This window comes from Varanus komodoensis, unplaced genomic scaffold, assembly GCF_004798865.1.
Source record: "Varanus komodoensis strain SLA01 unplaced genomic scaffold, ASM479886v1 scaffold29_1, whole genome shotgun sequence".
In the NCBI taxonomy this organism is placed as follows: Eukaryota; Metazoa; Chordata; class Lepidosauria; order Squamata; family Varanidae; genus Varanus; species Varanus komodoensis.
The window spans coordinates 8,608,458-8,635,225 of record NW_025335759.1 but is presented as its reverse complement, the minus strand read 5'-3'; the positions used below and the strand labels follow the sequence as shown (position 1 = coordinate 8,635,225).

Sequence of the window (26,768 nt, the reverse complement as noted above, 5' to 3'; positions counted from 1 at the left end):
GAGAAATTCTAAGCTTTGCAGAAATTCAAAAGTATTTATGAAAGAAACCCCTAACATCCTTGTCCACCAAAAGACAAAACACCCCAGTGAAAACTGAACATTCTTAATAACCACAGAATGCCAGCTGATGGGGCAGGGGGGAGACAGAAAAGCAGACTGTGTGGGAGAGGAATGTAATGGCATCTCCTGAAAGAGGGCGTGCCTGGCCTGGCGGGAACACTGAACAGAGCACTCCAAACTACAATATTTTGTGAATGGTCCAATGTCTGTCCCATAAAAATACAGATTTTAACACTGCAGTTTTATCTTGTGTTTCCTTGGATGTGACTCCAATTGGTTTTAATGGGACTTGTTCCCTAGTAATCATGCTTGGAATTACACCCTAAATTCAATCCATGGAATATGAAATATAAATCACCCAATTAAATGTTCTCTTTTAATATTAATTCCTCAGAGTTTCAGATGCTTTTAAAACCTTCAGTTCTTCACAAATCTTGAATTCAGCCACTTGCAGATAATACAAAGCCATTCTAAATCTTATCCTTTTCACTTATTTCCCCACATTATTTTGAAGCAGGTTCTCCAGACGCAAAAGAACTCAGCAAGGGGCTGTGAGGTAGTGCTGGATAAGCCAGTATTTAAGTCTGTGGTTTAAGTGCACGGGCAGGAAGCCAAATGCCACACTCAGCTCTGGTCCTGCTCTGTATGGTGCAGAAATGTGGAATGTGCACAGACCAGCCGGCAGCTCTGAAAGGCAAGTTTCATGACAGCTCTCATTAATGTTTGCTTGTTTCTTTCTTTCGCTCTTTCCTTCTTGGCTCATGACAAACCCTTGTTCACACACAGACACAATACGTTGGCAGCCGCTGCACAAGTTTGGTATTGCAGGAGTGGGTGGGCAATCGCCCAGCCCAAAAATTTCACCAGGCCCACGAGATACAGTTGCACAGTAGCGGCATTGTTTGCTTGTGGTGTTGGACGAACTCTTTATCTCCTAAGCTCGTGTGTCCATGTATGTGGGGGCAAAATCAGCTACATGGCAAGCAGGGTGCAGCAGATGGATACTTTCACGCAGTCTTTGGTTATAGAGAGTTCTGTCCTGCCTGCCCTTCAAGCTGATTCCCAGGTTGGCTTGCAAGGAATCAAACAGGGAAAAGGCGCGTACAGTAGACAGAGAAATTCTAACGGATATCCAAGGCTACAGAAACTACTTTCCCCAAGGACCTGCTGGGTTTATAGCAGAAGGGATGCATGAGCAGCATTTTTCCTCTTCCGGTTCCTACGGTTTATTTATTACATTTATATCCCACCTTTCATCTTCTTGCAAGGAAGCCAAGAGAGTGCCTTTCTTTTTCCCCTCTCCATTTTATCCTCACAACAATCCCACAAGGTAGGTTGGGCTGAGAGTCAGGGACTGGCCCCCTATGCTTCCTGGCTGAGTGGAAATGAGAACCCCAAATTCTAGAGTCCCGGTCTGGCCCTGTAAGCACCACCACACCCTTGCGCTCTTTTCCCCTTTTATGAGTGACTTTCTTTTGGTTATAAGGAGAAGAAAATCATATATGCCAGAAAGTCGTCAGTTTTTTCCCCCAAGTTCAGTGGAGGAAGGCTGTGAATCCAACCCTTCCCTTGATCTGTCCCCACATGGTTACCTTTTTTGCCTCTATCAGTATCGGAGTACTAATACTGAAAAGGTGAGTGCCAAAGAAACTTTCAGGGCGCCACTCCAAGGTTGGACCTCCTGTCTAACCTTGAACAGGGAGAGCTGAAGCATTCCAGGGCCAGAGGAATTTCTCACATTTGCATTACACACTAATTTATGAATAAACTGATTTTAATCTCACATATGAAGAAAATGACAGTTTGGACATATCTTGCCCTTCCAAAAATTCCTATCCAATCTTTTCCTGGAATATATCACCTCAAGGTGTGGGTGAAGGGTTGCATGTTTGAATGTTTTAAGGCCAGTTCTAGCAGGGCCTGTCCTTTTTTGGGGGAGGGGTGGAAGCAATGCATTTTCTCTGTTTTGGCAATTTTAGTGCAGCCCCCTTAACAATCTGATTCTTACCCTAAACATAACTACTTGAACCAAGCAGGTCTTGCTTCCAACGAAGATGCACAGGATTGCTTGTTTTTCCCTGCTGCAACAGACGATGAGCTGCCGATATTCCAAGAAACACCTGCCTGAGAATAAGCCCCAGTGAACTCCGCATGCCTTAACTTTTAAGCCACACGCACACGGACACACGTCTGCTTGAATCTTGCATCTCAAGACCACAGAAGCTTCTGCCGACATCTGTGTTCACCCTGGAAAACATCACAAAGCTACTGGGAGTCTGAACTGAAGCCCCGCGAAACTATAGCGAGGCAGGGGTCTGCGGCTGCACAGCCCTACCCAAGGCAGGCGGAAGCCCCGCGACCGTTCAGGCAGACAGCCCACCTAAACTGACTCCCCGCTAAGCAAGGCCAGCGAAGGTGCAGCTCTCTGCGCACGCGCCAAGCCACCCAAGGAGTTGCTGCGCTCCGCAGCGCCCTCTTGCCGCCCGGAGATTGAGTTCGCCGCTCAGAATGCTCGCGGATGATTGGTTGGGCAGCCCGTCTCTCTTCCGCTCACGTCACGGACCTCCCGCCCATGCACCGCCTCTTCCCGTTCCCGCGCGAAGTGACGACGAGGACGGGGAGTCACAGGCGCCCGCGAGGGGAGGGTTCTCGTGCTCTTTAGCGCGCGGTGCATGCCGGGATACGGAGCAGCGCTTTCTGCGGCCAGGCAGGAGGAGTCAAGATGGACGCGGGCTTCTTCCGCGTAAGTGCTGAGGCGGGGTGGAAAAAGCGGGGCCCGCGGTGCGGGGAAGCGGCGACGGCCGCGGGGAGGGCGCTTGGGGCAGCCATAATCGCTTTTCCTCCCCCGAGTCACACCAGCCAGGGCGGTCGTTGGATGACTTTCTTTCCTTCACCCCGTTCTCCGACCCTGTGAGGAGCCGAGGCGGAGAAAATGGCGGCGGCGGCGGCAGCGGCGGCTCCCTCTTCACAGCGCGCGGCAGAAACCGGCGAGGCGGCCTGTGGAGACGAGGGTTTTCGTTCCCTTCCTTCGTTCCCGTCCTCGCATTTTCATCCCCCATCCAAGTCCTTTCGTTCCTTCGGGTGCGAAACCGCAGCCGCTGCCGTGAGGAACGCCTGGGCCTTACGCGGCCTTAATTAATCGGCCTTGCACGCGCCTCTCACGCGCTCTCGCATAGCTGCGTTCTTCGGGTCACTTGGTTCCCATCAAAGCGCCACAAACTTTAACAGCGGGGCGCGCTTATTGTGTGTGGCAGGCGTTTTCTTGGATTAGAGTCTTTTTACATTTTATCAGATGTATTAACTGGGGCGAGACGCACGCACGCACGCACAAAATGAGAACAGGTATGGCGAGGGTCCGGCATTGAATTGAAACAGACACACCAAGTGCAGAAGTCCTGCTCAAAACGCAAATATGCTCAAGAGGACTAATCCCAGTCTTCACACACCAGGAGAGCATTCCTGGTTTTACAAAAAGTAGCAAAAAAGTAACAGTTCTTTATTTAAGATACACATACATATTCTATAGCATAACAAGATGTGTGGCTATATGTAATCAGAAAGCTGTTTCTTTGCCTATTCCTGTGACTGGAAACAAATATGAGGACACACTGGGGAAAGTGCTTTTTTTCTGGAATGAGGAGAATTTGTCTACATATGCCATCAGCAAGTCAACGAGACTTAAGGAACTTTCTTTAATATCTTTCTGCCACCAACACTTCCAGGGTTCTGTTGCAGCACTGCAGGAAGATGCCAGTAGTCACTGGTTTCTCATGGAGAAAAGTAATGCCTTCAGCAGTGTTCACTGCCTCATATTTTGAAGAAGGGTGATACATAAATGTCTTTGATCTATTATTGAAGGTTCTTGGAACAAAGATTCAAAACACTGGCCTAGCCAGGCCTAGCCAGCTTATGGAACATGCTGCATGACTTGTGCCTGACTCTGGCATGGTGTCAAACACACACTGCTGTTTGCTTTTCCTGTTCACATCAGCAGTAAAAAAAACCCAGGATGCGTTGCATTATACTGGCAATAATAGATTGGATTTGATTTGTGTCGTCTTTACCCAAAAAGTCAGCCAGTGCTAGTTTTAGGTAGTACTAGGGTGATATATTTTGATCTGTATCTTATACTGATCAAATACTTATACTTTGATCTTATACTTTTTTAAGAGTATCAGGACACATAGGTGTGCCAGTCTGGTTAGATATTGTCAGCTGACATTTTATTAGTCACTGATTATGAGATGTCAGCAAATAAGCAACTATATTTTTAATTTAAATCCTGCCTTTTTCCTTACAAAGAATTCCAAGCAGCTTACATAATTCTCCAACTCCTGCTCTCAATCCTATTCCCATAATGATAGCTCCGTGAGGTAAATTAGGCTGAGACTCTGTGACTGACCCAAAGTCACCCAGTTGGCTCCATGGCTGAGTGCAGGCTAGAGCCCAGAATGCCTGAGTCCCAATCCTGTGCTCTTAACCACTACATCACACTGGCTCTCCCAAGCCAATAAAAAAAACACTATTTGTTACCACTTATTTGGAAAAAGAAAGGTTCCACGCTTTTTGGACATAAATGCAAAGCAGAAGATGGCTACTCTCAAGTATGAAAGAGGCTAGTTAAGGGTTCATGAGTCCTGTCATTAGTCTCTGATGAACCCATGATGCACTAAAATATGCAGACTGCCACTTATACAACATCAGGAACTTGGTTGTGTAATATTTGATCATGGCCAAAGAATCAGTTCAGGAGGAAACATGAATTGGATAAGAATCAATCACAATAACAAGTCAGCTGGCCAGAATCTTGCCCCGTAATATGGTGGATATGCATGCACTGTATAGAATCTTTGCTGCGAATGTAAACACACATTTTATTTATTTATTAAAACATTTCTATGCCGCCCCTTGCCAAGGCCTCGGGGCGGCTTACAACATCGAATACAAAACACATACCTTGTACTGCTCTGTACCGCCTTGTCCTTAAATAATAAGACCATGAAGGTGTCTGCACCATTGCAGAGGGTGCATTCTGGAATGAGTATGTCCCTGTGTTTTGGTGACTCAGATGCCAGTCCTGTGCTTCTCCCCCTTCCCCTTCCCAGTCAAATGACTGCTTGCCATCTTATTAAGCCTCTTCTTGTACATTGTGGGGCCACTGCAACCCCATGTGGGCATATATGGAGTGCAGTTGTTTTGGGAACTGCTCTCACCTGTCCAGAAGTAGAGTAAATCTTGCTCAAAGCCTCAGTAAGGCATTCTGGGTTTAAGATGTTCTTCCATGTATGATGTTCTAACATTTTTATATGTTTTTAAATGTTTCTAAAAGGCGGTGAGCTTTTTTGGCTAGTTTTAAGTGTAAATCACTTTCTGAGTCTTTGCTGAAAAGTGACTCATAAATGTATACATTAAATTCTGCACATGCTTATAAGATTTCTAATGAAGCAATCCTGTGGCCCCCAGGCAGCATCTGAGGGGCAATAGCATAGTTTGGGCTTTGAGATCCAAGATCAGAGACAGCACTCCCATCTCAGAACAGGAAGTTCGTGATCCAGCCTCAGTCCTCATAGCAGCTGGAGCAGGAAGAACCATACTGGCTGCTTCTCCAAGGCTGGGGCGGGAAGGGTTTTTGTTTTAAAGCAGGCAGAGAGGCCTGCTATCCATGGGCCTTTGCAGTCTTCTTCCCTCCCCCTCCAAATGCTTTTGTTAGATGAACCAAAAAAAGTATTTAGAAAAAATACAAGGACGAGAAGGCACATCACCTCTTGTGATCTTCCCGCCTTGCATATGGTAAGCATTAGCCTCTTAAGTTTCAGGGCTTCTGATCTTTACAGTAGGCTCACATGCTAATTGCATCACACTGTGGATTCGTGCATTAAAACTGCAGATTGTTTTTGCTATTTTGACAGTAGCAAAATAAGTGTGTGTTTTTTCAGTAGCCACTTGATTAGACCAACTCAGAGATCATAGAAAATACACATGCTTTCAAGATCTCTTAAGCAAGTTGTTACAAAAAAGCTAATTGGCCCTGGAATAGGGTGAGGGACAGATAGGGTGAAGATAACAAACATTATTGTGATATTCAGTAATTCTCACCAACTATAGAAAATCACAGAAAATGTTACTTAAAATGAACCTATTGTATATTTAAAAAAAAATCAAACCTTTCAATTCAACCTTTCAATTTAGGATGAAATAAATCTTATTTATCCTGAAGCTGTGTTGTATAAGCTTAAAGAAAGGTTTGAGTAAATCATTCTCTTTTGACGCAAAACTGTTAGCTGCTAAAAGACTGTAAGCAGATACAAGTTTTGAATAGTTAAATGCTTGCAGAAATTATAGTATGGCTAGAAAGTTAATTGTTGGATCATGTTAAGTCATGCTAAGATCTGTCAAGCCAAGAATCTTGACTTTTTGCATAAATATATTTAAGAATGCTCTTACGTGCAGGTATTGTTAGCATTTGCAATCTTTACTGTTTTTTAGTTTACTGTTTTTAGGTGCTCGCTCACTGGCTATGAGATTTGCCTTATTGGAGTGCTTTCCAGTTGATTAACAGATTTCAGAATGTAATAATTGCTGTTATTAATCTCTCACTTTCCCTGCCATGATTATCTTGTTTTTAACCTGTATTTAAAGTTATTTTAAAGTATTTTTAACCTGCTGTCCCAAGACGTTCTGTAGGGGACAAATAGAAAAGCTTTTAATAAATAAAGTAAATATTTTAGTATTTTCAGCTGCTTTGAGTGCTGTTTTTGGCAGAAAAGGAGAACATAAATAAAAGAATAAGCTGTTGCATCTATCTTTTAATTTTAAATAGCACTACAGAATGAAGTTAAGCTTCAGAGGAATTCACATAAAGCTTGGTGTTCCTGTGTATTCAAACTATTCCATTCTTCATCTAAAAACAGTGCTCAGTGTGGCTTCATATTTTACAGTTCAAAACTATTTGAAGTTTAAAATAATTCAGAAGCTAATACTGATAGCAAGAGATAGTGTGCTGAATTTAAGGGTGATTTTTTTAACCACTTTGCCATTAACTGGCGGTTATTTACAATGATTCAATATATTTTTAAGGCATTTTGGGTATATAGTCAACTAGTTTGGGAATAAATACAGTTCATTAATTGAAGTGTTTTATTTTTATAGGGAACAAGTGCGGAACAGGACAACCGCTTCAGCAACAAACAGAAGAAGCTACTAAAGCAACTGAAATTTGCAGAATGCCTAGAAAAGAAAGTATGTTCAGTATGTTATATTTAGAAATTCACATGGAGTTTTAAAAAATGTTTCAAGCATAGCAGATAGTGTTTTGAATGTGGTATGGTCTGAGTTAAAGCCTACATTGGAAGTAAAAATGAATGACTAATTTGCTTGCACTAGAAGTAGCAACAGTGTTTCTATTTTTAAGACTAATACAGAGTTTTAAGTTTGAGGTATAAATGCTGAAGTGATAATTTTACTATTAGCTCAGCAGATGCCAAAGCTGTATTGAAAAGCATTCCAGAAAAATTCAATTAATAGAAATCTCTTAAATAGAAATTCCCTGTGGAAGGTCCTATTTCATTTTCAGTGTTCAGTTTGGATTTGTTGAGGAAACTGGCTTATCACTATAGGCCATATGGTGGTGCTAGGCTGCCACTTTAAAGACATAATACACTCAGAGGCTCAATAAACTGTTGCAAATCAATGGTGTCTACTAATGGGCAGGAAAGCAAATATATTCTATGCCACATTACCTGGGCGGGCGGGCTGGCTGGCTTGTTTGTTTGTTTGTTTATTTAAACACTCGTATACTGTCCAGCCTGGACAGCTCCATATTCCATACTTGTGTTTATGGAATATGTTGGTTTATCATAGCTTGCAAGAGATAATTGACTACTAGTTGAGCATGCTTGCATGTAATGGTGGAATCTGGCAATAGAGCATAGGTTAATAGAAGAATGAGGATGCACACCATGGCATAGCTGCTTCCTGTTTCCATTAACAGTCCTTAAATGACATATTAAAGGGTTGTTTCTGTGATGTCTGAACAGGGGCACTTAGAGTTGTTTATGGATTAAACAATCTTGCATTAATCCACTACTTGCCAGTGAATATTCCTGTTAAAATCTCAAAAAAGCCTACGAATATTAGCATCCAACCACAAAAAAGCAAAGTGAGCATCAATATAATTCTTAACATTTTTGTCTGTTAACACAGGTGGACATGAGCAAAGTAAACTTGGAAGTAATCAAGCCATGGATAACAAAAAGAGTAACAGAAATCCTTGGATTTGAAGATGATGTAGTAATTGAATTTATATTCAACCAGTTGGAAGTGAAGGTAATGATTTTGTTGTGGTTGTATTTACATGTTTGTAAATGTATTGCATAATTCTGTGGAAACTGATATTTCTCTATCAAAAACAGTTGAAAGTAGGATGAAATTTGTTACAATGTATATTGTGAATAAATTCATTTTGTAAAACATTTGTTAAGGCTGGCAGTTTTAGTGAAGGTGCATAGTTTACAAAACTGCTCAGGTGAAAAAATCAGACTTACTGTGTTGATTTTGCTGTTACGTGTTAAGCTACTTTGACAGCAATTTTCTAATGATGATGTGATTTATGATTTAAAAGGCCTGAACCAAAATGGAAGTTATTCCTTGCGTCTGAAGTATAGCACCATCACCTTATTAGGTCACAGCAGAGTGAGTGTCCAATGTCGCTCTGACCAACTCCCTTGATGATGCAGTGTGTGTTTGGAGGTGAGTTGTGTAAAGTGGCCGAACCAAAGACAGACAAAGCATCCAGCAGACAGCAATTGGGCAAAGCTTTACACTGCTCTTGAAATTGTTGTGGATTAAAGCAGATTTAGAGGCAAAGCATGAGGTGCAGTTCTAAATTGGTAAGAGACATTCAGTGGAGGCCTGCTCTGTGTAGAACTATGGCTGTGTTCAGCTTGGGTGGGGCTAATACATTAACAACTATCAACCCACTTTGGGTTGAAAGCTTAGTGCAAACCACCTCCCACTGAAATCAGTGGCAAGACACCCATCTGATGTTAATGGAGCTGGACTGCACCACTGGCATATAGCTAACCAGTTATCAGTTGTATGACATGAACTACATAAATGAAATTTAGTTCATGAGAAACTCAGTTTTTATTTTACACAGTCTGCCACTGCATCCCAAGAGACAGTGAAGTGTTTTTTCTGAACTATTGGCAAAATGCTCTTGCACTAATATGTCTTATGCTCGATCTTTCTTCCAAAGAACTCATCTTTATGAACAGTTGACATTTCAACTGAGAAAGGTATTGCTGTTAAAAGAAAAAAAAGAAATGCTGTATTTCTGAATGTGAGATTTTATTGTTTAAACAGCTATATTTGGAATCTTATATACTTCCATAGAACAACTGGGGAGGCAGGTTAAAGGGTTCAGCTGAATAAAGCGAGAGTTTATACTAGGAAATAACTTGCTAATATGTATTAGTGTAACAAGCCTAAATACACAGTTTGTAGTTCCCCTTCATAGAAAGCATGATTTAAGCTTTAGAACTTTTAAAACAATTTTTTCCCTTTTTGTGGTTGTGTACTCATTATTGCTTGTTCGTCTTTTGCAATTTAGATAAATGGTATAACATTAAACTCAAGGTGGTTGAGTTGCAGTAGGGAGTCGGAAGCAAGCCAAGGGAACATCTTTCTCTACAGGGGACTTGGCGATTCCAAACCCCCACAAAGTTCCAAGAAGAAACAGAAGACACCTGGAATCTGTACTTGCTTTGTGCTGTTGAGCTGTGCTTGTTATATGGACCTTGTTGCTTTGACCAACAATGTTAGAACTAAAGTGTCCACCTGTACTGTGAGCTAAATTTGACCTCTTAATCCTTTGTGGGCATTACATAATTGTCAAAAAATATGGCAGCTTTCATTCCACAGTCTAGTTAGTGACGTCTTAGTTTAGTTTGCTGATGAAAGTAAGAAAATGCATGCATAAATTTTTGTTCAGTTTTCACAGCAGGATTTCAGGTATATTGTAGATGATAATTCTGTAATGTTAAAGTGTACATTCTGTCCATTGTATGGATCCCAGTTTTTTTAAAAATATATATTTTCAAGCAGCAGTACCAAAGGATATTGGGGAAGAATGCTTAGAAAGTGGAGTACAAAGAAACTTACATCAACTATTATGATGCTGCTATACCAAATTCTTGGCCCTCAGTTGCAGTGGCTGCACAGACCACAATACTTATGAAATCCACAAAGGACTAACAGGCCATTCTGAATGTAATGATCAGTCAAGGAAGAATTGGTGATCTGTTAGGACTGCTTTACTGAGTAACCTTTAAAAATGAGTAATGAATACAAATACACTAGCTAGAAGATTAAGTGAACGATAAAATGACTTGTTTGGGTTTGTGTTTTCAAATGACCTGTGTTTCTTCCTGTCATATCTCTTTACAGAATCCAGATTCCAAAATGATGCAAATCAACCTGACTGGGTTCTTGAATGGGAAAAATGCTAGAGAGTTCATGGGAGAACTGTGGCCACTGCTGTTAAGTGCACAAGAAAATATTGCTGGCATTCCATCTGCTTTCCTGGAACTGAAGAAAGAAGAAATAAAACAGAGACAGGTAAAACTTAAATAGGCCTGCTCGATCTATGGTCCACATAATCTTTAAGTATGCCCTTCAGCAATCCACTTGGATGGTCTAGGATACCATCTGTAAGTTGGGAATAATTCTCGAGGTCAAAAGATCACTTGGGGAACGGAATGAAATGAGCATGCATTGACCTGGGTGTCTCAATCATATCAGTCCCTGATAGTTTAGGTAAGTCACATTGTGCTCCACTGGTGCCTAGTGCCCTCTCTCCACTCTTTTTCAGTGCCAGGCAAAAACCTTCTGATTTGCCCAATATTTTAATAGTTAAAATAATTTTAAATGACTTTTTATCCATTTGGTATTTATTATATTCCACTGCTGCTATACCCCTGGATTAATTGAAGTTGTGACTGTTGGGGTTTTTTCCTGGGTTTTATGATTGGTATTTTATTGATATATTTCTATATTTGATCTAATATTATGATTTTTATTGTATATATTGTTATGACTGTTAAAGCACTGTTATTGTTACAGCACTGTATTGTTAAAGCACCCAGACATCCATTTTGACTAATAGGCAGTATAGAAATTAAACAATACTCTCTGGACTGCATATACAGGATGGTTGTAAGGATTACAAGATAATGTAATATAAAGTATCCAGAATGCATTCTTTATCATACTGTATATGTCCAGCATTTACTTCTCAAACTTTGCTTCTGAAACAAGCATTAATGTATTTTTCAGATCGAACAGGAAAAATTGGCTTCTATGAAGAAACAAGATGAAGACAAGGATAAAAGAGACAAAGAAGATAAGGAGAACAGAGAAAAGAGGGACCGATCTCGAAGCCCTAGAAGGTAATTCATTATTTATGGGGTTAATCTGTATTCTCAAATATAACCCTTGGAAGTGTTGAACCCATTCTCTTCTGTGGTAGAGCAGCTCAGCTAATGAATTTTCTTGGATAGTGCATTATTTAAAATTTGAACCTTAGTTTCACCTAGTTTTACAGCGTGGTGTTCTTTCCCACTCAGTGTTTCTATCTAATAAATTCTTATGTGATTAATTAAGCATAATTAGTTTGTATGTGATTAATTAAGCATAATTTGCCCTAGGCGCAAATCAAGATCCCCTTCCCCTCGAAGACGCTCATCCCCTGTCAGGAAAGAAAGAAAACACAGCCATTCCCGATCCCCGCATCATGCAACAAAGAGTCGTAGTGCTACTCCTGCACCAGAAAAGAAAGAAGAGACTCCTGAGCCAGAGCCTTCGGTAAAAGTAAAAGAAACATTGATCCAGGAGGCTACATCTACTAGGTATTACTACTGGTCAGGACTTTTTCTTTCTAGCTTTGCTACCATGTTCTTCTGAAACTTGATACTATGCGTTAGATAGCTGGGCGTGTGTGTGTGTACTTGTGAATACTTGCTTTGTATTCACAACTATAGCTCTATTTGTTCCATTTCTTAACACAATGATACTGACTTGCAAGACATTTCAAGTAACATCTTTGATTCCCAAATAAGATGTTTGACCTGTGGGCTAATTCAGATAATATTTAGCAAGACGAAATGATAAATTAATAAAATTTCATCACTTTTAAAGTAAATTTTGAAGATGACCAGTCAGCAGTGGGAAGACATGAAAATGTGAGATTGAAAGTTTAACCGAATGGTGGCAGAGGCTTTCTCCAATTATGGCTGACCAATAGGGAGTTGCCAGCTTTGCTGTGCAAATGACCTGAAGAACTCTCTTCCTAATAGACTGCTATTGCTGGGACATGGCCTTTAAGTTCATAGCTGGCATAAAAGGTGCCATATGGAGTCACATGCAAGGAGTCTGTCAAGTTTGTCAGACTGCAGCCTTAGGACAATATCCAGGTAGTGTTGGTAGAGATCCACGAAATTTCCAGTGTGCAAGTGGTTGCTCGTTATGCTTTGTCAACCATATTGCACACGTGTAATGCAGAAACAGTTTGCCAAAGATTTTTGCAAGGGTAATTCATAATCACTCGCAGAACAGATTGTGCAGCCATTCACACTATGGTGATTGTGCAAGTAATTGGAAACTGCTCATATTTGTCTAAGGTCTTTCTCACATTCTAATCCTTAGTTTAATCTTAACATTTTATTTTAACAGTGACATTTTGAAAGTACCTAAAGTTGAACCCATGCCAGATACTAAAGAAATATCTCCAGAAAGAATTTCAAAGAAGGAAAGGGAGAAAGAAAAGGAGAAGACTCGACCAAGGTCTCCATCCCGATCCAAGTCAAGGTCAAAGTCTCGCTCACGTTCTCCATCTCATTCAAGGCCCAGAAGACGTCATAGAACACGATCCAGGTTAGAGAATTAAATTTTTTCCATGCTTGAACATATATGCTCTTCCTACTCTGTTTATGGGGGAAATTAAGGATATGAAGCCCATTTCCCCCCATGTCATCATGGTTGAAGGATTTCTCCTCATCAAGTCTATTTTGTACTCTCTTAGTTCAGGCATGGGCAGTAAAGACCTGCAGGGGGCTGGGCACGTGATAAGAAGGGAATTCTCCTGTACCTCAGCTGCAGATTGCAGGAGCCTGTCTTTCAAGCCCTGGTTGTACTGTTCTGTTTGAGACATAAAAGGCATAGGATGGAGGTGTGGCTATCCATCATCATCTCTGCATAGCATGGGGGAAGTAGCTGTGGTAGTGCCCAGTGGCATCATAGAAAGCTGGCAGTCATCCAAGCCTTGGACCCAAAGAGGTTGCTTACCCCTGTCTTAAAGCACCTTGATTTGTGTGCAGTAATGGATTAGTCTGGGGACACCATGTGGAAGTAGTTCTAATCCTGCTGCACATGAATATTAACTGTGGCTCCATGTTTTTTTTAGGAGTGGCACGTAGGTAAATTTTGGCTACACAACACATAATGTTGTCCTTTCTGGAGATTTGGCAAAGTTTTGGCCTTGTAAATGAGGAAGTAGCTGCTTCCCTATCTGATTTTTCATGAACTGTATTGGTAGGTCTTATTCTCCAAGGAGGAGACCCAGCCCAAGACGACGTCCATCCCCACGGAGAAGAAGCCCACCAAGACGCATCCCACCTCCACCCAGACACAGGAGGAGCAGATCTCCTGTGAGACGGTAAGAAAGGGTCAACAATAGTACTATTTGAATAAGTTAACATTTTGGTTACTTCAGCTCATAAGAAGTTTTATTTTTCTTCAAACGAGACAAAGACAAGAGAAAATAGTTTGCCATTTGCCTTGAATTTGGGCGTGCATTGCTTTACTCTTTAAAGTTCTGATGGACAAAGTTCAGTATTGCATCATCACAATCAATCATAATAGTGATGAACAATAATTTTATTTATGAGTCTCCCTATATTCAAAGCTTTCTGCACAACATTCATAACAAGAGCTATATATGAAAAGTGAACAGGGAAGTAAGTTTCTAAAAAGAATTTCTTTTGCACAATATATCATGACTGCTAGATTTTTTAAAAAAAGCTTACACTAATAATCTAATTAGAACTTCTTCTGTAGGTACTGACTTCCTCGCTAGAAGTAGCCTACACTAAAGTAAAGGTTATGAAACAGTGAAATTTCAAGAGCTAAAAGAACAGTTTGCATTTCTTTGTGCCCTTTATATTACACAAGCAGATGTTTTATGTACAGGCCTTTGCCCCAGACAGTCAGTATAAGGGTTGAACTTCCTGCACCTAACTGCCAGATAGGCAGTTGTAACAAACCAAAATGTTTTGGGGTTAGAGGAAAAATAGACAGCTTTGATTTTTTGTTTCATGACAAAACTTTTACTCTTTTATAATAACCCTTTTCTTAACTAATTTGCAAGCTAAACCAAAACCCCTTAAAAGTGTTTTTGAACCCTTTTATTATGAACTTATCTATGAAATCTTAAGTCTCTTCAATAGAATTCCTGTGAATGCTGAGGATATTTAAGTATGTAGGAAAGTAGACACTGAGTTTCTATCTCCCCCCCCCACCCCCCCACCTGCCTACCAGGATAGGTTTGTACATTACAGAGGATGGTCCACCACATTGGGCAAGGCACCCTTCAAGTCCCAGGGTTTCCCACAATGCAGCTTGAGAACCACTGCCCCTAAATAACATGGGACCATTTTCTCGATATTCTGGTGATACAGGATGTTGATAACATAGGGCTGCTGAATAATATAGGATAATAATATAACTGATAATGCAGAAGTGCTACAATCTGCACACACTGACACGCACAAATCCGATTAGCAATTGAATATTCTTTCGGAGAGGTTGTTAACAAAATATATTTTTATAGCTGTATGACACCACTTCTAAGGAGAATTGCTCAAGGTAGGGTTTCTTTTTTTCAGGTTCTCAGGAATTCTGCAGCCAAAGGTGGAGTCAGCAGGTACATAATAGCAACAGAACTGACCACAAATTGTGCCGCAGAATTCTAGAGGCCTTTAAGCACAGTCTGCTAAATCAGTCTTAATTTCTGACTCCATGCTGGTGTGTTCATTTTTCATGTTTGCAAAAATACGTAATATTAATCACCTTGTATTTGGGCTATATGAAACACGTTTTTTGAAAAGATGATTTGTGAATTCCTGTTAATTGAGTCCTTTTGTTCCTAAGCAGTAAGCAAATACTGCTTTTACGAAACTTTTGTAATTTGTTTTCTTTTCACGATGTGTTAGGAAGTATTAAAAACAAAGTAGTTTAAGAGCTGTGCTGAGTCAGACCAAAGGCCGATCTTGTCTAGCATTCTATTGCCACAGTGGCTAATCAGGGAAGCGCACAAGCAGGACTTAAGTGTAGTAACACCATCCTGCTTGTGTTGCTCAGCAACTCTTATTCAGAGGCATACTTTTTTTGATATTGGGCATAATATATAGCCATTGATGGCCTTAGCTTCCATTCTAGAAGGAGCTAGTAAGATCTTTGTAAGCCTGCAGGGCAGTGTAAATGTTGTAAAGTTAGCTAGTCATGCTTAGAGTATACTTGATACCTACTTGCATTTTGCAGGAGAAGACGGTCATCAGCCTCTCTGTCAGGAAGCAGTTCCTCCTCCTCCTCTTCACGTTCCCGATCTCCACCAAAGAAGCCACCTAAAAGAGTTGTTTCCAGCCCTCCTCGTAAAACACGGAGACTTTCTCCTTCTGCAAGTCCTCCTAGGCGAAGGCACCGACCCTCTCCACCACTAAGTCCACCTCCCAAACCACGACGGTCTCCAACACCTCAGCAGTCAAGCCGTACAAGAAAAACACGGGGCTCAGTTTCTCCCAGTAGAACTTCAGGTAAAGTGAACTGAATGTGGCATTTCTCCAAGCCAGTCTGTTTATATGTGTATACCTTATATGTGTATACCTTCACGAAGTTTTTGAGCAGCTAGGATCTGGAGTGTCTTAGCTTCTCCTTCTCAAAGTAAAGAGAGGGAATGCACAACTTCCTGTAAGTATTGTTATGTTCAGAGGAATTGCTTTACACTTCAAGCTGTGTTCTTTTGGAATGCATGAGAGCCTGCGCACCTTCCAAAAACAGTCTAGGAAATCTTATTCCTTGAGACAAGGCTGTCCATACAGCAGGCCCATGCAAGTAATCCTGTGTGATCCAACCATACCAAGGGGGTGCACTGAATAGCTTCTCCAGGAGACTTTGCAGGGATGATATCTTCCATCCAGCAGCCCAGGCCCTAACCCCTTAGTCAGAAGAGCTGAAAAGGCGGCAGTACATGGGTTGTGTAGGTGCCTGTGTGCTTTTAATAACACAGTGTGCTTTTAATAACACTGCAAAATCGGCAGTCCACATTACTCAGAAGAGCACTGGACTCAGCAGCCGCTTGTGCTAGGCTGTATGAGCAGCTTTGTCTTCTTTGCTTTAACACCTGCTTGCTGTTTGCTGTTTGAGAAGGTGGCAGCATTACTTTGCCTGCTGCTGCCTTTGACACCCCAGGCTTAATGGAAATAGTGACATAAAATATGTATAGAGATGAAGTATGTGCTGGTATTTGCCCTTTTTGCCTCCCCCTGTACCCTTGAGCTTAGAGAAGCCTTAAATATCATTAATAAATGATTAGAAAAACCCGGTCACTGTGAATCAGTGTGTAGAAGTGGTCTTGGATATAAGAGTTTTTGATTCCGCTTTCAGCACAGATGATCCAGTCGTATCTTGCCATTCACCTTCTCCGTTTATGAAGGAAAGTAGCAAAGATTTGCCTGACAAGTTATGGGTCTATGCTATTTTTGTGTTTAAATTCACTTTTTCCCCCTATTCTGTGGGCTTAGGGCTGGTTACAGTCCTCGCTTGATCCTTGCAGTCATTCCTATTTGGTAGCTCAGGGTGAGGATGAGTGACTTATTCAGAGCCCTTCAAGAACCTTTCATTGCTGGCCAGAAAGTTGATTCTCGCCCCTCACAAGAATGGTGGTATAGTTAATACTTAGTGCTATAAACATTATGCACGTGATTTCTTTTCCTGGCGCTTACATTTCCATTTTCTTCTTTTCAGCACCCAAACATAAAAATATTGAAAAAAGGGAATCTCCTTCGCCGGCGCCAAAGCCTAGAAAAGTAGAATTATCAGAATCTGGTGAGTTTCCAAGCAAACGTTTTAATATTCAAGCTCTGTATTTGGGAGTTCTGTGATACTGGCAAGTGTTAGGAGGCTAGATGTATTGGGCACCCTAGTACCCATTTGCATTTGTTGTAGACATGTCTGGTTTGTACCTCTTTTACATGAAGAAACATCATAATTTAGTTATTGAAATATTTATACCCCATCTTTTCTCTACAAAAATCCAAGGTGAACAAACAGTTAAAATCAGACAAACTGTCCAGTCCAATTGCAGTAGCAGGACAAAGCTTGCAAGCAAAGCCCATAATCATACATACCAATTTCAGATGCCCAAACCCTAAAAAATTGCATCTTCAACTGTGCAGCATAAAGAAAACAAGGAGCCACAAGAACGTGCTCAGCAAGTTATTACTAACATGAAATAGGCTCTAAATATAATTCTTCATTTTTTTTAATTCGCACACTTTTCAGAAGAGGACAAAGGTGGTAAAATGGCAGCTGCAGATTCTGTGCAGCAAAGACGACAGTACAGAAGGCAGAACCAGCAGTCTTCATCTGGTATGGCATTTTACAGTTTTGCTGCCTATACCTATGCAAACTTACTTGTAAATAAGTTTTGTCTTATTCACTGGGGTTTCTTCCAAAGAAGTCTACAATCAATCCATCAGTTAATTTGAGTTGTTAAAAGTGGCTTTTACTGCAAACCTATAATTTGACTGAACCTTGGATTTGTGTTTTTTGTCTTTTTTCAGTATTTGTTACCTAATCATACATTTGGGAATTAGTGATAGATGTCATAAACTCTTAAAGAATTTGGCTTTTAGACTTAGGACATTTTGCTTTGGAAGAAGGTATGAATAGGACTGCTGTTAGGGATGGGGAAGAAGAAGAACAGTTCTTATGTTGTTGAAATAAGGCAAGGAGAGAATTCTGTCTGTGATCCTAAATCAATCTTTGATGCCCAAGAATTGCTGGCATGTTATAGCAGGGGTGGGCAACTCCAGTGGCGCTCCTGCCACTGCACCAGCCAAAAAAATTGACTGTTTGCTGCCAAGTTTTGCCACATACCACCACAGAAGCTGAAAAGGCACTTCAGCCTCTGATGCAGTTTACTGCTGAAACTTGGTGGCAAGCTGCAGATTGTCTTTTGCTGTCACTGTGCTGCCATGTTTCAGTGGAGTGAAAACATCACTAGTGTGGGGGGAATATGTTATGCTGTATAGTTTTATTAACATCTTAAATCCCTGGTTCTGAAAAATACAAGATGCCTCTTGCTGGAAGTGGTGCATTATGTTCTTTAATATTTCTTGATTGGTTCCTACCGGTGTTTAATTTTTTCATGTTTTTAATAAAACAGTTGACCTACTGTCCTTGGGATCTAAAGGCACTTGATTTGAACTTTATGCTTCAACTGAAGGAAAATGGAGTAGAATATGCTTGAAATGTCATCGCATGTATGGCTTAGTTGCTGCCACAGCATAACCAGTGCTAGACTGTTAGCCTGTTCATGGGTGGAACTCGCATCTTCCCATCCAGAGAAGACCCGTTTAAATAGAGAGCTCATTGATTTGTTATGAAACTGTTAACCAGCCACAGTTATATACTTGTTCACATTGATTTATAAAGCTACCATTAATTCCTTGTTATAGAAGCTTGATGCCTTTGATTTTGATTCTGGAGGTTCATTGACAGTCTGACACCCTCTCAAATGGATTGCAGAAAATCATTTGAAGAAAGTTTAGCTTGCTGTTTTGTACAGAGCTGTTTAAAAATAATTTTAGGAGTACCTCCAGTGCACAGTGTGTCAGAATCCTGTTGCATTTTAGTAATTCAGTTGTCCTTTTTGTTACAGATTCTGGTTCATCATCTTCCTCTGAAGAAGAAAGGCCCAAAAAATCGAATGTGAAGAATGGTGAAGTGGGTAGACGCCGGCGGCACTCCCATTCCCGAAGCCCATCTCCTTCTCCACGAAAGTGGCAGAAAGAATCTTCTCCTCGGTAACTTCCTTTGTTTTATGTACACAGGCTGCTCTTCACTAGTAACAGTCAAGGTAGTTTTGTTCCTTGCCTGTCAGTTAGAACATACTGAAATGTTGAATTGTTTGCAGTAAGAACTCAGTGCAGCACATGCCCCCATTTGAGAATAATCTGTCAAGTTTCTGCTATCACTTTAGCCTCAATGTTTCTGCTGTTCCACTCCATTTACACGAATGGCTTTTTCTGATTTAGTCATTAGGATTCATAGTGGAAGCTGCTTCCGGGCCAGCATAAAGGGGTTAGTCAATTGCTAAGAGTGGTGACTTTCTGCCTGCTAGTTCATCCTTGCATGTAATTCTGTGGGATGTTTGACTTCTCCATTTTTCCCCCCTCCACTGCTGTCAGGATGCAGATGGGAAAGAGGTGGCAGTCGCCAATTGTTAAAAGGTTAGTTAGCAGATTAATCTGCTAGTTAGGATTAAGGTTTAAGGCCTTCCTGAAAAGATGCATTTGATTTAACCACAGCCAGGTTGTCACCCTCCCCCACCACCACCCTAAAATGCTGTGGGAGATGAACAAATGAGTGGTTATTTTCTAGTGCTTCTCCAATCTGCTTTGCTGCCTTTTACTACAACTGCAGCTGTGAAGGGGAAAGGAAAGATAAAATAAAGCAAATAAAACTGGCTGATCAAAGAAGCAAATTGTCCATTAATGCACGTTTAGTGTTTTGTGCGGAAGTGGTTAAATTGCCTTCCTCTATCCCCCAGAATCCACTACCTCTATGAAAGTTGAAAAATGTACCTTGATTGTAAAAGTGCTTTGCCATGCGGGATGTTTAGGTATTGTTCAGGATGGGTAGCTCAGTTTGTTAAAAAAAGGAAAGGGGGGGTATTTATTTCATCAGCTTCTGCATTATTGAAAACTTAAAGTTGAAAAAGCAAGCAAATACTTCACAGCATAATGTAGTCTCTATTGAGATCTTTAATATTACAGTCCTGCACGGCTGTAGTGAAGCCTACTGGTGATCAAAGCATCCTAGATTAAGAGGGAGAAGCACAGAGTGGCAAGAGCAATGTGTGTATAGGGGAGAACTGAGAAAATATTTCTGGAGCAGCAAAGTTTTCTTACTGACTATATTATCGTTTCAGTGGCAAAGATCAAGCCAATTTAACATTAAATTACATGCAGAATAGGACTGAAATGAGCTGGACACAAACGCCCTGGACAAGTCCTGTCTGTGTGTTTGGCAGACCTCTTATTGTTCAGTGCCTGTTTCATCTCTGATTAGGTGTGATACACATGCCAGGAAAGAGGATAGGTAAAATGAATGCCAGTTGCTGCAGTGTCTGTCAATATAGTGTTGCGCCCTAAGGATGTGCATTGCTCATGCAAGGAGAGGGGCAGGCTTTTCATACATGTGCTGATGCCATGGGCAGAGCTGCGGGTCTTTTGTGCACTCAGCCATTTATGAGCTCAAGAGTGCCCCCCTCCTGCTTTGTCTGATCACCACAAGCAGAAAGGCCTGTTGGCTGCTCTGAAGAGCACCTTCCATGCTTAATCCAGGGCTTACTGGTTGTAGCTAAGGAACAGGATACTGATGCCTTGCTAGTAGCAAGCCTCTCTGTAGGCTGTCATGCTGATGCTTCTCTTCAGGAATTGTCTTTTGAGCTCTTCCCCTCTCTCCCGTAGTAGGAGGAGGCGAAGTCCTTCGCCACTGCCTGCCCGAAGACGACGTTCCCCTTCCCCTGCCCCTCCTCCAAGACGGCGTCGGTCACCTTCGTTACAACGTCGAAGGTAATGCAGTCGCTTTCTATCTGTAAAATAACATGTCAAAATAAAAAGGATGCTGAGACATAGGAATCAGCTTCAGTCAGCATGTCTTATTTGATACAGGCACCTGTATTCATTTCAAAACTGGCTGTTAAATTACTAAATATTTTAAAGAGGCATAACTGTTGAAGCGCCATTATTTTGTTTAAGATTTTTGTATACCGTCCGATTACAACTGTCTTGGGACAGTCTATTTATTTATTTAACTTTCTGTCTGACTTTTTTCTTACAACAAGCTCACAGCAGCTCTCCCCTCCTGCTCTCAGTCTTATCCCCACAACAACCCTGTTAGTACTTGACTTATTTAAATATTCACCTTTTATCAATGATTTCAAGATAGTTTACAAAAATTAAACAGTGAATACATAGAAAACCATCCAGTTGGTAACAGCTCAATTAAACTCCAGAGTTTAAAATACTTATTTAGAAAATGGTTTAGTAGATTGTTTAAAAAATTCTGGAAAAGACTAAGCAGCCTTCCTAATCCATTTGTACAGTGGCACTTAAAAACTATCACAAAAATGCATTCTTTACTATCCCCTACTCTTTTGTTATTGTGGTTGTTGTTTGACTTTACTCATTAAATAGCATTTGCTAATATCTAGGCACCTTTCCCAAACTTCTTTCTTCTGTTTGTTTACCAGGTCTCCATCACCACCTCCTCGCCGGCACTCTCCCACTCCCAGAAGATATTCTCCTCCAATACAGAGAAGGTATTCCCCTTCACCACCCCCGAAGAGACGAACAGCTTCTCCCCCTCCCAAAAGAAGGGCATCTCCTTCTCCACAAACTAAACTCAGAGTCTCTCATTCTCCGCCACCAAAACAAAGAAGCTCTCCACCTGCAAAGAGACGTTCACCATCAATATCTTCCAAGCACAGGAAAGGATCTCCTCCCAGCAGGTCCAACCGTGAAAACCGGTCCCCACTGCAGAACAAACGGCATTCACCTTCCCCACAACCTAGACCCTCCCATACCTCTGCGAGTCCCCCGCTGCTGCGCAGGGGGCCATCCTTGTCGCCTCAGCGAAGACAGTCTCCCTCTCCAAGTACTCGTCCCATCAGGAGAGTCTCAAGAACTCCAGAGCCCAAGAAGTTGAAGAAGTGAGTGAAATGTGTCAATTTGAATGTATAAGTAGGCTACATAATTCTAAGTAAGAGAACTCAAGATTTGTTCTTTGTTTGCTCAGGCTGAGAAGTGGTAAGAATATAGAGTAGGCCTCTGTGCTATTGTGATTCCGTAGTTCTTGTAGGCTGGGAGTGGCATGTGCCTCCACAACTGCCTTTCACTTGGGCTTAGTGTAACACATGGAGCTTTATAGGTGATTCTGAGTAGAAGACTTCATTTCCTGTTAAGACATGTTTTCTAGAAAGTGTAAAATACTCTGTGCTTGTATGTTTTCTAAGGGCCTCTACACCAAGTCCACATTCTGTGAGAAGACGATCTTCATCCAGGTCTGCTTCAGGATCACCTGAACCACCACCTAAGAAGCATCCAGCTCCTCCATCTCCAGTTCGGTCTCGATCACCTTCTGCTCACTGGTCACCAGCAGCACCTGCAAAGAAAGCAAAAAGTCCCACACCAAGTCCCTCACCAGTAAGGGTACGTGTCAGTGTATGCCCTGTATGCAGCAAAAAAGCACATTCTCTGTGGCTAATGCAGCTCTAAATCTGACTGCTGAGCTAATTTGTAAGTGGCTTCCCAGTGTTATTATATGATGTGCCAGCTTTTATTTCAAATGTGAAAGCTGTGCAGGTCTTCCTGCACAAACTAATGTATTGCTTGATTTCTTAAATGTTAAGTTTACTGTCTTGAATAGTTTAAATAGTTTACTTTCATGAATAGTTTAAAGTTAATGCATAATAATTATTGTTTGACATTATAGAATTCTGATCAGGAAGGTGGTGGCAAGAAGAAGAAGAAAAAGAAGGATAAAAAACATAAAAAGGATAAGAAGCACAAGAAGCACAAAAAACATAAGAAGGAGAAGGCTGCGGTTGCTGCTGCAATGACCGTTTTTACCACGTCTGCAGAAGAAGACCAAGAGAAAACAACAGAGCCCAAAAAGGTGACTATTTATATCTATTCCAAATAGTCTTAAACTATTACATTTTCTATATTCCTTCACTTGGATAGGTTGGAAACTGACTGACATATTTAATATTAAGGATTCAGGGATCAAATCACCAAGCTATTACAGTGTATTTTACAGAAAACATCCTATGTTGTTTAATATTGCATCCTTGTTCAAACATACTTATAGGCTCTGTGCTCCAGACAGCTGCAGGTTCTCTGTTTTTGTGTGGGAGCGTAGTAGGTTTTTAGTATGGGAACCCTGCCATTACAGCTCAGAATTGTATACACTATTGCTATATAGGAAAGGGTCAGCAACCAGAGGGCCAGGCTGGAGTTTGGGCTGAACAAGTCTGTGGCTGCTGTTTCCAAGCCTATTTTTCCAATTCCTCATGTAAGCTGTGGGTATTGAATCATGCATCCTTCATGGGTCAGACATGTGTCGTGCATATAAATATATCTTGCATATTTAAGATGGGAATCTTGTGATCACATGTCTGGACATCCCAGGTAAACCTAGTTCATGTGTCAAAAATGGAAGAGGAGATGTGTCCTCAGTAAGAGCACTCAGTGGATGAAGACTTCCTTTTGGATCACATGAAAAATAGAAAAGAGAGACATCAGCACCTTGACTGGGTTGCATAACACACAGTTTGGAATTGGACCTGAGTGGTTTGCCTTGAACAGCCAGTGCACAAATGCGATTTACGTTCTCATGAGGGAATGGAATCAAAATCTGGTTTTGCATCTAATTCATGTTTGTGGGGTCTGTGGCTAATTTCTCAAACTAGAATTCCTAACATGGAAGCTATCAGCTAAATTCCTAGATCTCTGGTTGTGTTTATCATGCAAGTTTCTGATCTGTGGACAAATCTAACTCAGGATCATATCCTGTAACTAAAACATTAATTGTTGATTTTCCATTGCATTAAGGAGACTGAGAGTGAAGCAGAAGATAACCTAGATGACTTGGAAAAGCATCTGCGTGAGAAGGCTTTGAGATCGATGAGGAAGGCGCAGGCATCCCCACCATCTTAGGCTGAGACAGCATTTGATATAATGTACATTTTATTTGATTTGTACTCAGACTTCAAATTGCTAAAATGTGTTTGAGCTTTAGACTTTAACATTGGTTGTAATAATTGCTAGGTTGAAGTTCACCATGTAAAAACAAAAAGGGCATGGATCTTCATTACAAACAAGCATTCACAGTGTATTAGTGACCTCCTTCGACAGTTGACATGGTTTCACTAGGATTCTCTCATGCAGTAAGGGTTTTCCTCCCCCACCGTTCAAGGATTTTAAAACAAAGCTGACAGACCCGACATTCCTCTAAAATGCCATAGCATAAATGCTTAGGAAGTTCCTAATCTTGTTTCTTGCTGTAGGCCTTTGTGGTCTATCCAAACAGGGAAACCGCTGTCCATAGGAACATTTGCAGATACCCAGATATCTCTGTTTTCCTGCATCCCCTGTGTTTCAGACCAGGATTAGCATCTGAGGATGGTGCTTACATCATACCCTGTTGGTTGCCAGAACACCGTGAGTTCATAGTGATGTAATAGGTTTATTTGGAACACTGGAATTCTAATTTTCTTATTTCTCTCCCCTGCCCAGTCTTGTTTTTCTTCTTTTAAAAATGCAGTTTCCATGATCAGCAGTCTCAGCAAAATTTGGCATATGTTTTTGTTTTGTGAATTGTTGTTGTTGCCCTTTTTCTTTTTCTTTTCTTTTTTTTTTTCTTTTGGTCTTGTTGCGGTCCTTTGGAATAGTGTGTACCTTTCAGAGCTGTGATTTCTGAAAGTCTAAAGGACCTGAACCTTGGATATTGTCATGCTCTCACTGGGGGTTTTCATTTTGTTTTTTTTTTTAAATACTGAAGCTATTATAAAGCTTGTGGATTAAACAAAATAAATTTCTAAATTTAAAGGCCTGGGTGATTTATTTATATTTTCCTTTCCCGCTGCAAATTTCAAGGAAGCAAGTATGCTCATTTTGTAGAAATGTACGTTCTGATCCTGTTAAGTGAGGTGAAAAGACTTGCCTGAAGGTCCTAAACCACAAACAGGAAGCCAAGTAGTAGTTAAGTGTCTTTCCTGTGTTAGGTGTCTGCCCTCTGTACCTTTTGCAGACGGTGCCTCTGCTCCAGACAGTGACATGCCTTCCATACATCATGATACCAGGCCATCTCCACATGCATGTGCGTTTCCTCATATCCAGTATAAGGAATGACGTGTGAGCACCTGCTTCTATGTTTCCAGATTCCTCAGCACTAGAAACATGTGGGGGAAAAAGGAAAGCAGGAAAAAAAGTCCTGCAACTCCTGGCATGTTCCAGGCAGCAAGGTAGGAGTTTTTAGGGCTGTACCATTCCCCTGCTGCTGAATACTGGGGCACCCAATCCCCCAAATGGACTAGTGACACATTAAAGCCTACTAAAGTGCATGATGCCTGTGGTTCACCTTTCATTATTTTCGCCTTTTATTGGCTCATGAATAACTCAGGATTATTAATGACACCAGGCATAACAAGCTTCAGCAATATACCTGCATGACTCAAACCCATTTTCCCTTCGTTGCTTTTATTTATGGGAAGGCCACCCGCAGTGCAAGGTTCTAGCAAGTTGCCTTCAGTGCCAAGAAAAAACAAACTCCTGTGAGCACAGCCAGTTGGTGGCAGTGCAGAGAACAAATCAGTTGGGGAAGATTATCATTACTGGTGGGTGTTTTTGAAAACGACACTTCATAGAACTCTAGGCATTCCGGAATGAGAGTTGTACTCTGACACATCTGGAAAGCACCAAGCTGGGGGAGGCCGGACTAGGACTGGTGGAATGGCAGGCAGAAACAGCTGTGTATATCTACACAGGTGGTTGGAAGTACATTATTTATTGGAAAGACCCTCCAGATGTTTTGGTGGTTTATAGTTTACAGCATTCATCACCGTGCTATGCTGGCCGGCATGATGGGAATTGTCAGCTAAACAATATTCCAAATGCCCTAGAAACAGCAAAGGACTTTTTCCATGCATGTTTCTTTGTTGGTTGGTGCTGTGTGTACTTGTCTTGCTTGTGCGTTTGCAGGAACTTACGGGGAATCATATGGGAGTAAGCAGCTCTGATTTACCTAGAATTTGCACAAGCTGATACAGATGCATAGGTGGGAAATATTCCGCTAATTTAAAGAGAAATAAAATAGAGCTCACCGTGGCGGGAAGACTGTAGCTGTTTGCTTATCTCTTCAGTCTGCCATCCAGGCACTCCTTGCGGATGGGCAGCTTCAGGGCCCTTCATTCTTAGGGGTTTCATCTGGTGGCCCTCCAGATGGTTCTGGACTTCAGCTGTTAGCCATGACCATTGACCACTCTGCCTGGGGCTACTGGAATCGGGTACAACAACTCCAGTGGCATAGATTTCTCTCCCGTTTCACGTGGACTTGGATTGGACAGCCCTTTGGACAGAACTGCCCTTTGCAAAGCAGGACCCATGGACATCCATCCGCTTAGGGTCCGCTCTCCCTCACTCAGAAGGGGCCAAATGCTCACTGAGGGCAAGGCCTCTCAGGGACTCGGCTTTCCCACTGCCACTGGCACCAGCTGTTCCGCTTCTTGTCTTCTTGCCCATCTTCACCACCATCTTTTGCTGCACAGGCACAGAGATCGGAAGAGGCTGGCCATGGTCTTCGCTGCA

General features: G+C 41.5%; 1 protein-coding gene across 6 annotated transcripts; it reads left to right on the top strand.

The window, feature by feature from the left end:
• The first annotated feature begins 1,533 nt into the window (after positions 1-1,533).
• SRRM1 (serine and arginine repetitive matrix 1) lies at positions 1,534-25,010 on the top strand. Of its 6 annotated transcripts, XM_044434838.1 has the most exons (18): positions 1,534-1,538; positions 2,749-2,803; positions 7,210-7,299; positions 8,263-8,385; positions 10,507-10,677; positions 11,395-11,507; positions 11,766-11,966; positions 12,790-12,990; positions 13,652-13,771; positions 15,655-15,926; positions 17,137-17,217; positions 17,674-17,760; positions 19,055-19,199; positions 20,868-20,972; positions 21,653-22,111; positions 22,415-22,610; positions 22,894-23,076; positions 24,015-25,010. In XM_044434838.1, exons 2-18 carry the CDS (start codon positions 2,783-2,785, stop codon positions 24,117-24,119), a joined length of 2,673 nt encoding a protein of 890 aa, XP_044290773.1. In that variant the 5' UTR covers positions 1,534-1,538; positions 2,749-2,782; the 3' UTR covers positions 24,120-25,010. The 6 variants fall into 6 exon arrangements, with proteins under 6 accessions (XP_044290773.1, XP_044290774.1, XP_044290776.1 ...); XM_044434839.1 differs by lacking the exon at positions 17,674-17,760; XM_044434841.1 differs by lacking the exons at positions 1,534-1,538; positions 2,749-2,803; positions 7,210-7,299 and adding exons at positions 8,681-8,808; positions 9,317-9,356 and having other exon boundaries at positions 9,671-10,677.
• The last annotated feature ends 1,758 nt before the right edge of the window (positions 25,011-26,768 follow it).

Bases quoted from the DNA above. Each gene is read 5' to 3' on its own strand.
- SRRM1 (XM_044434838.1), top strand. From the start codon at position 2,783: ATGGACGCGGGCTTCTTCCGC. The intron at 11,967-12,789 runs GTATTACTACTG...TTATTTTAACAG, and splicing joins CAGGAGGCTACATCTACTAG to TGACATTTTGAAAGTACCTA. The intron at 17,761-19,054 runs GTATGGCATTTT...TTTTTGTTACAG, and splicing joins GAACCAGCAGTCTTCATCTG to ATTCTGGTTCATCATCTTCC.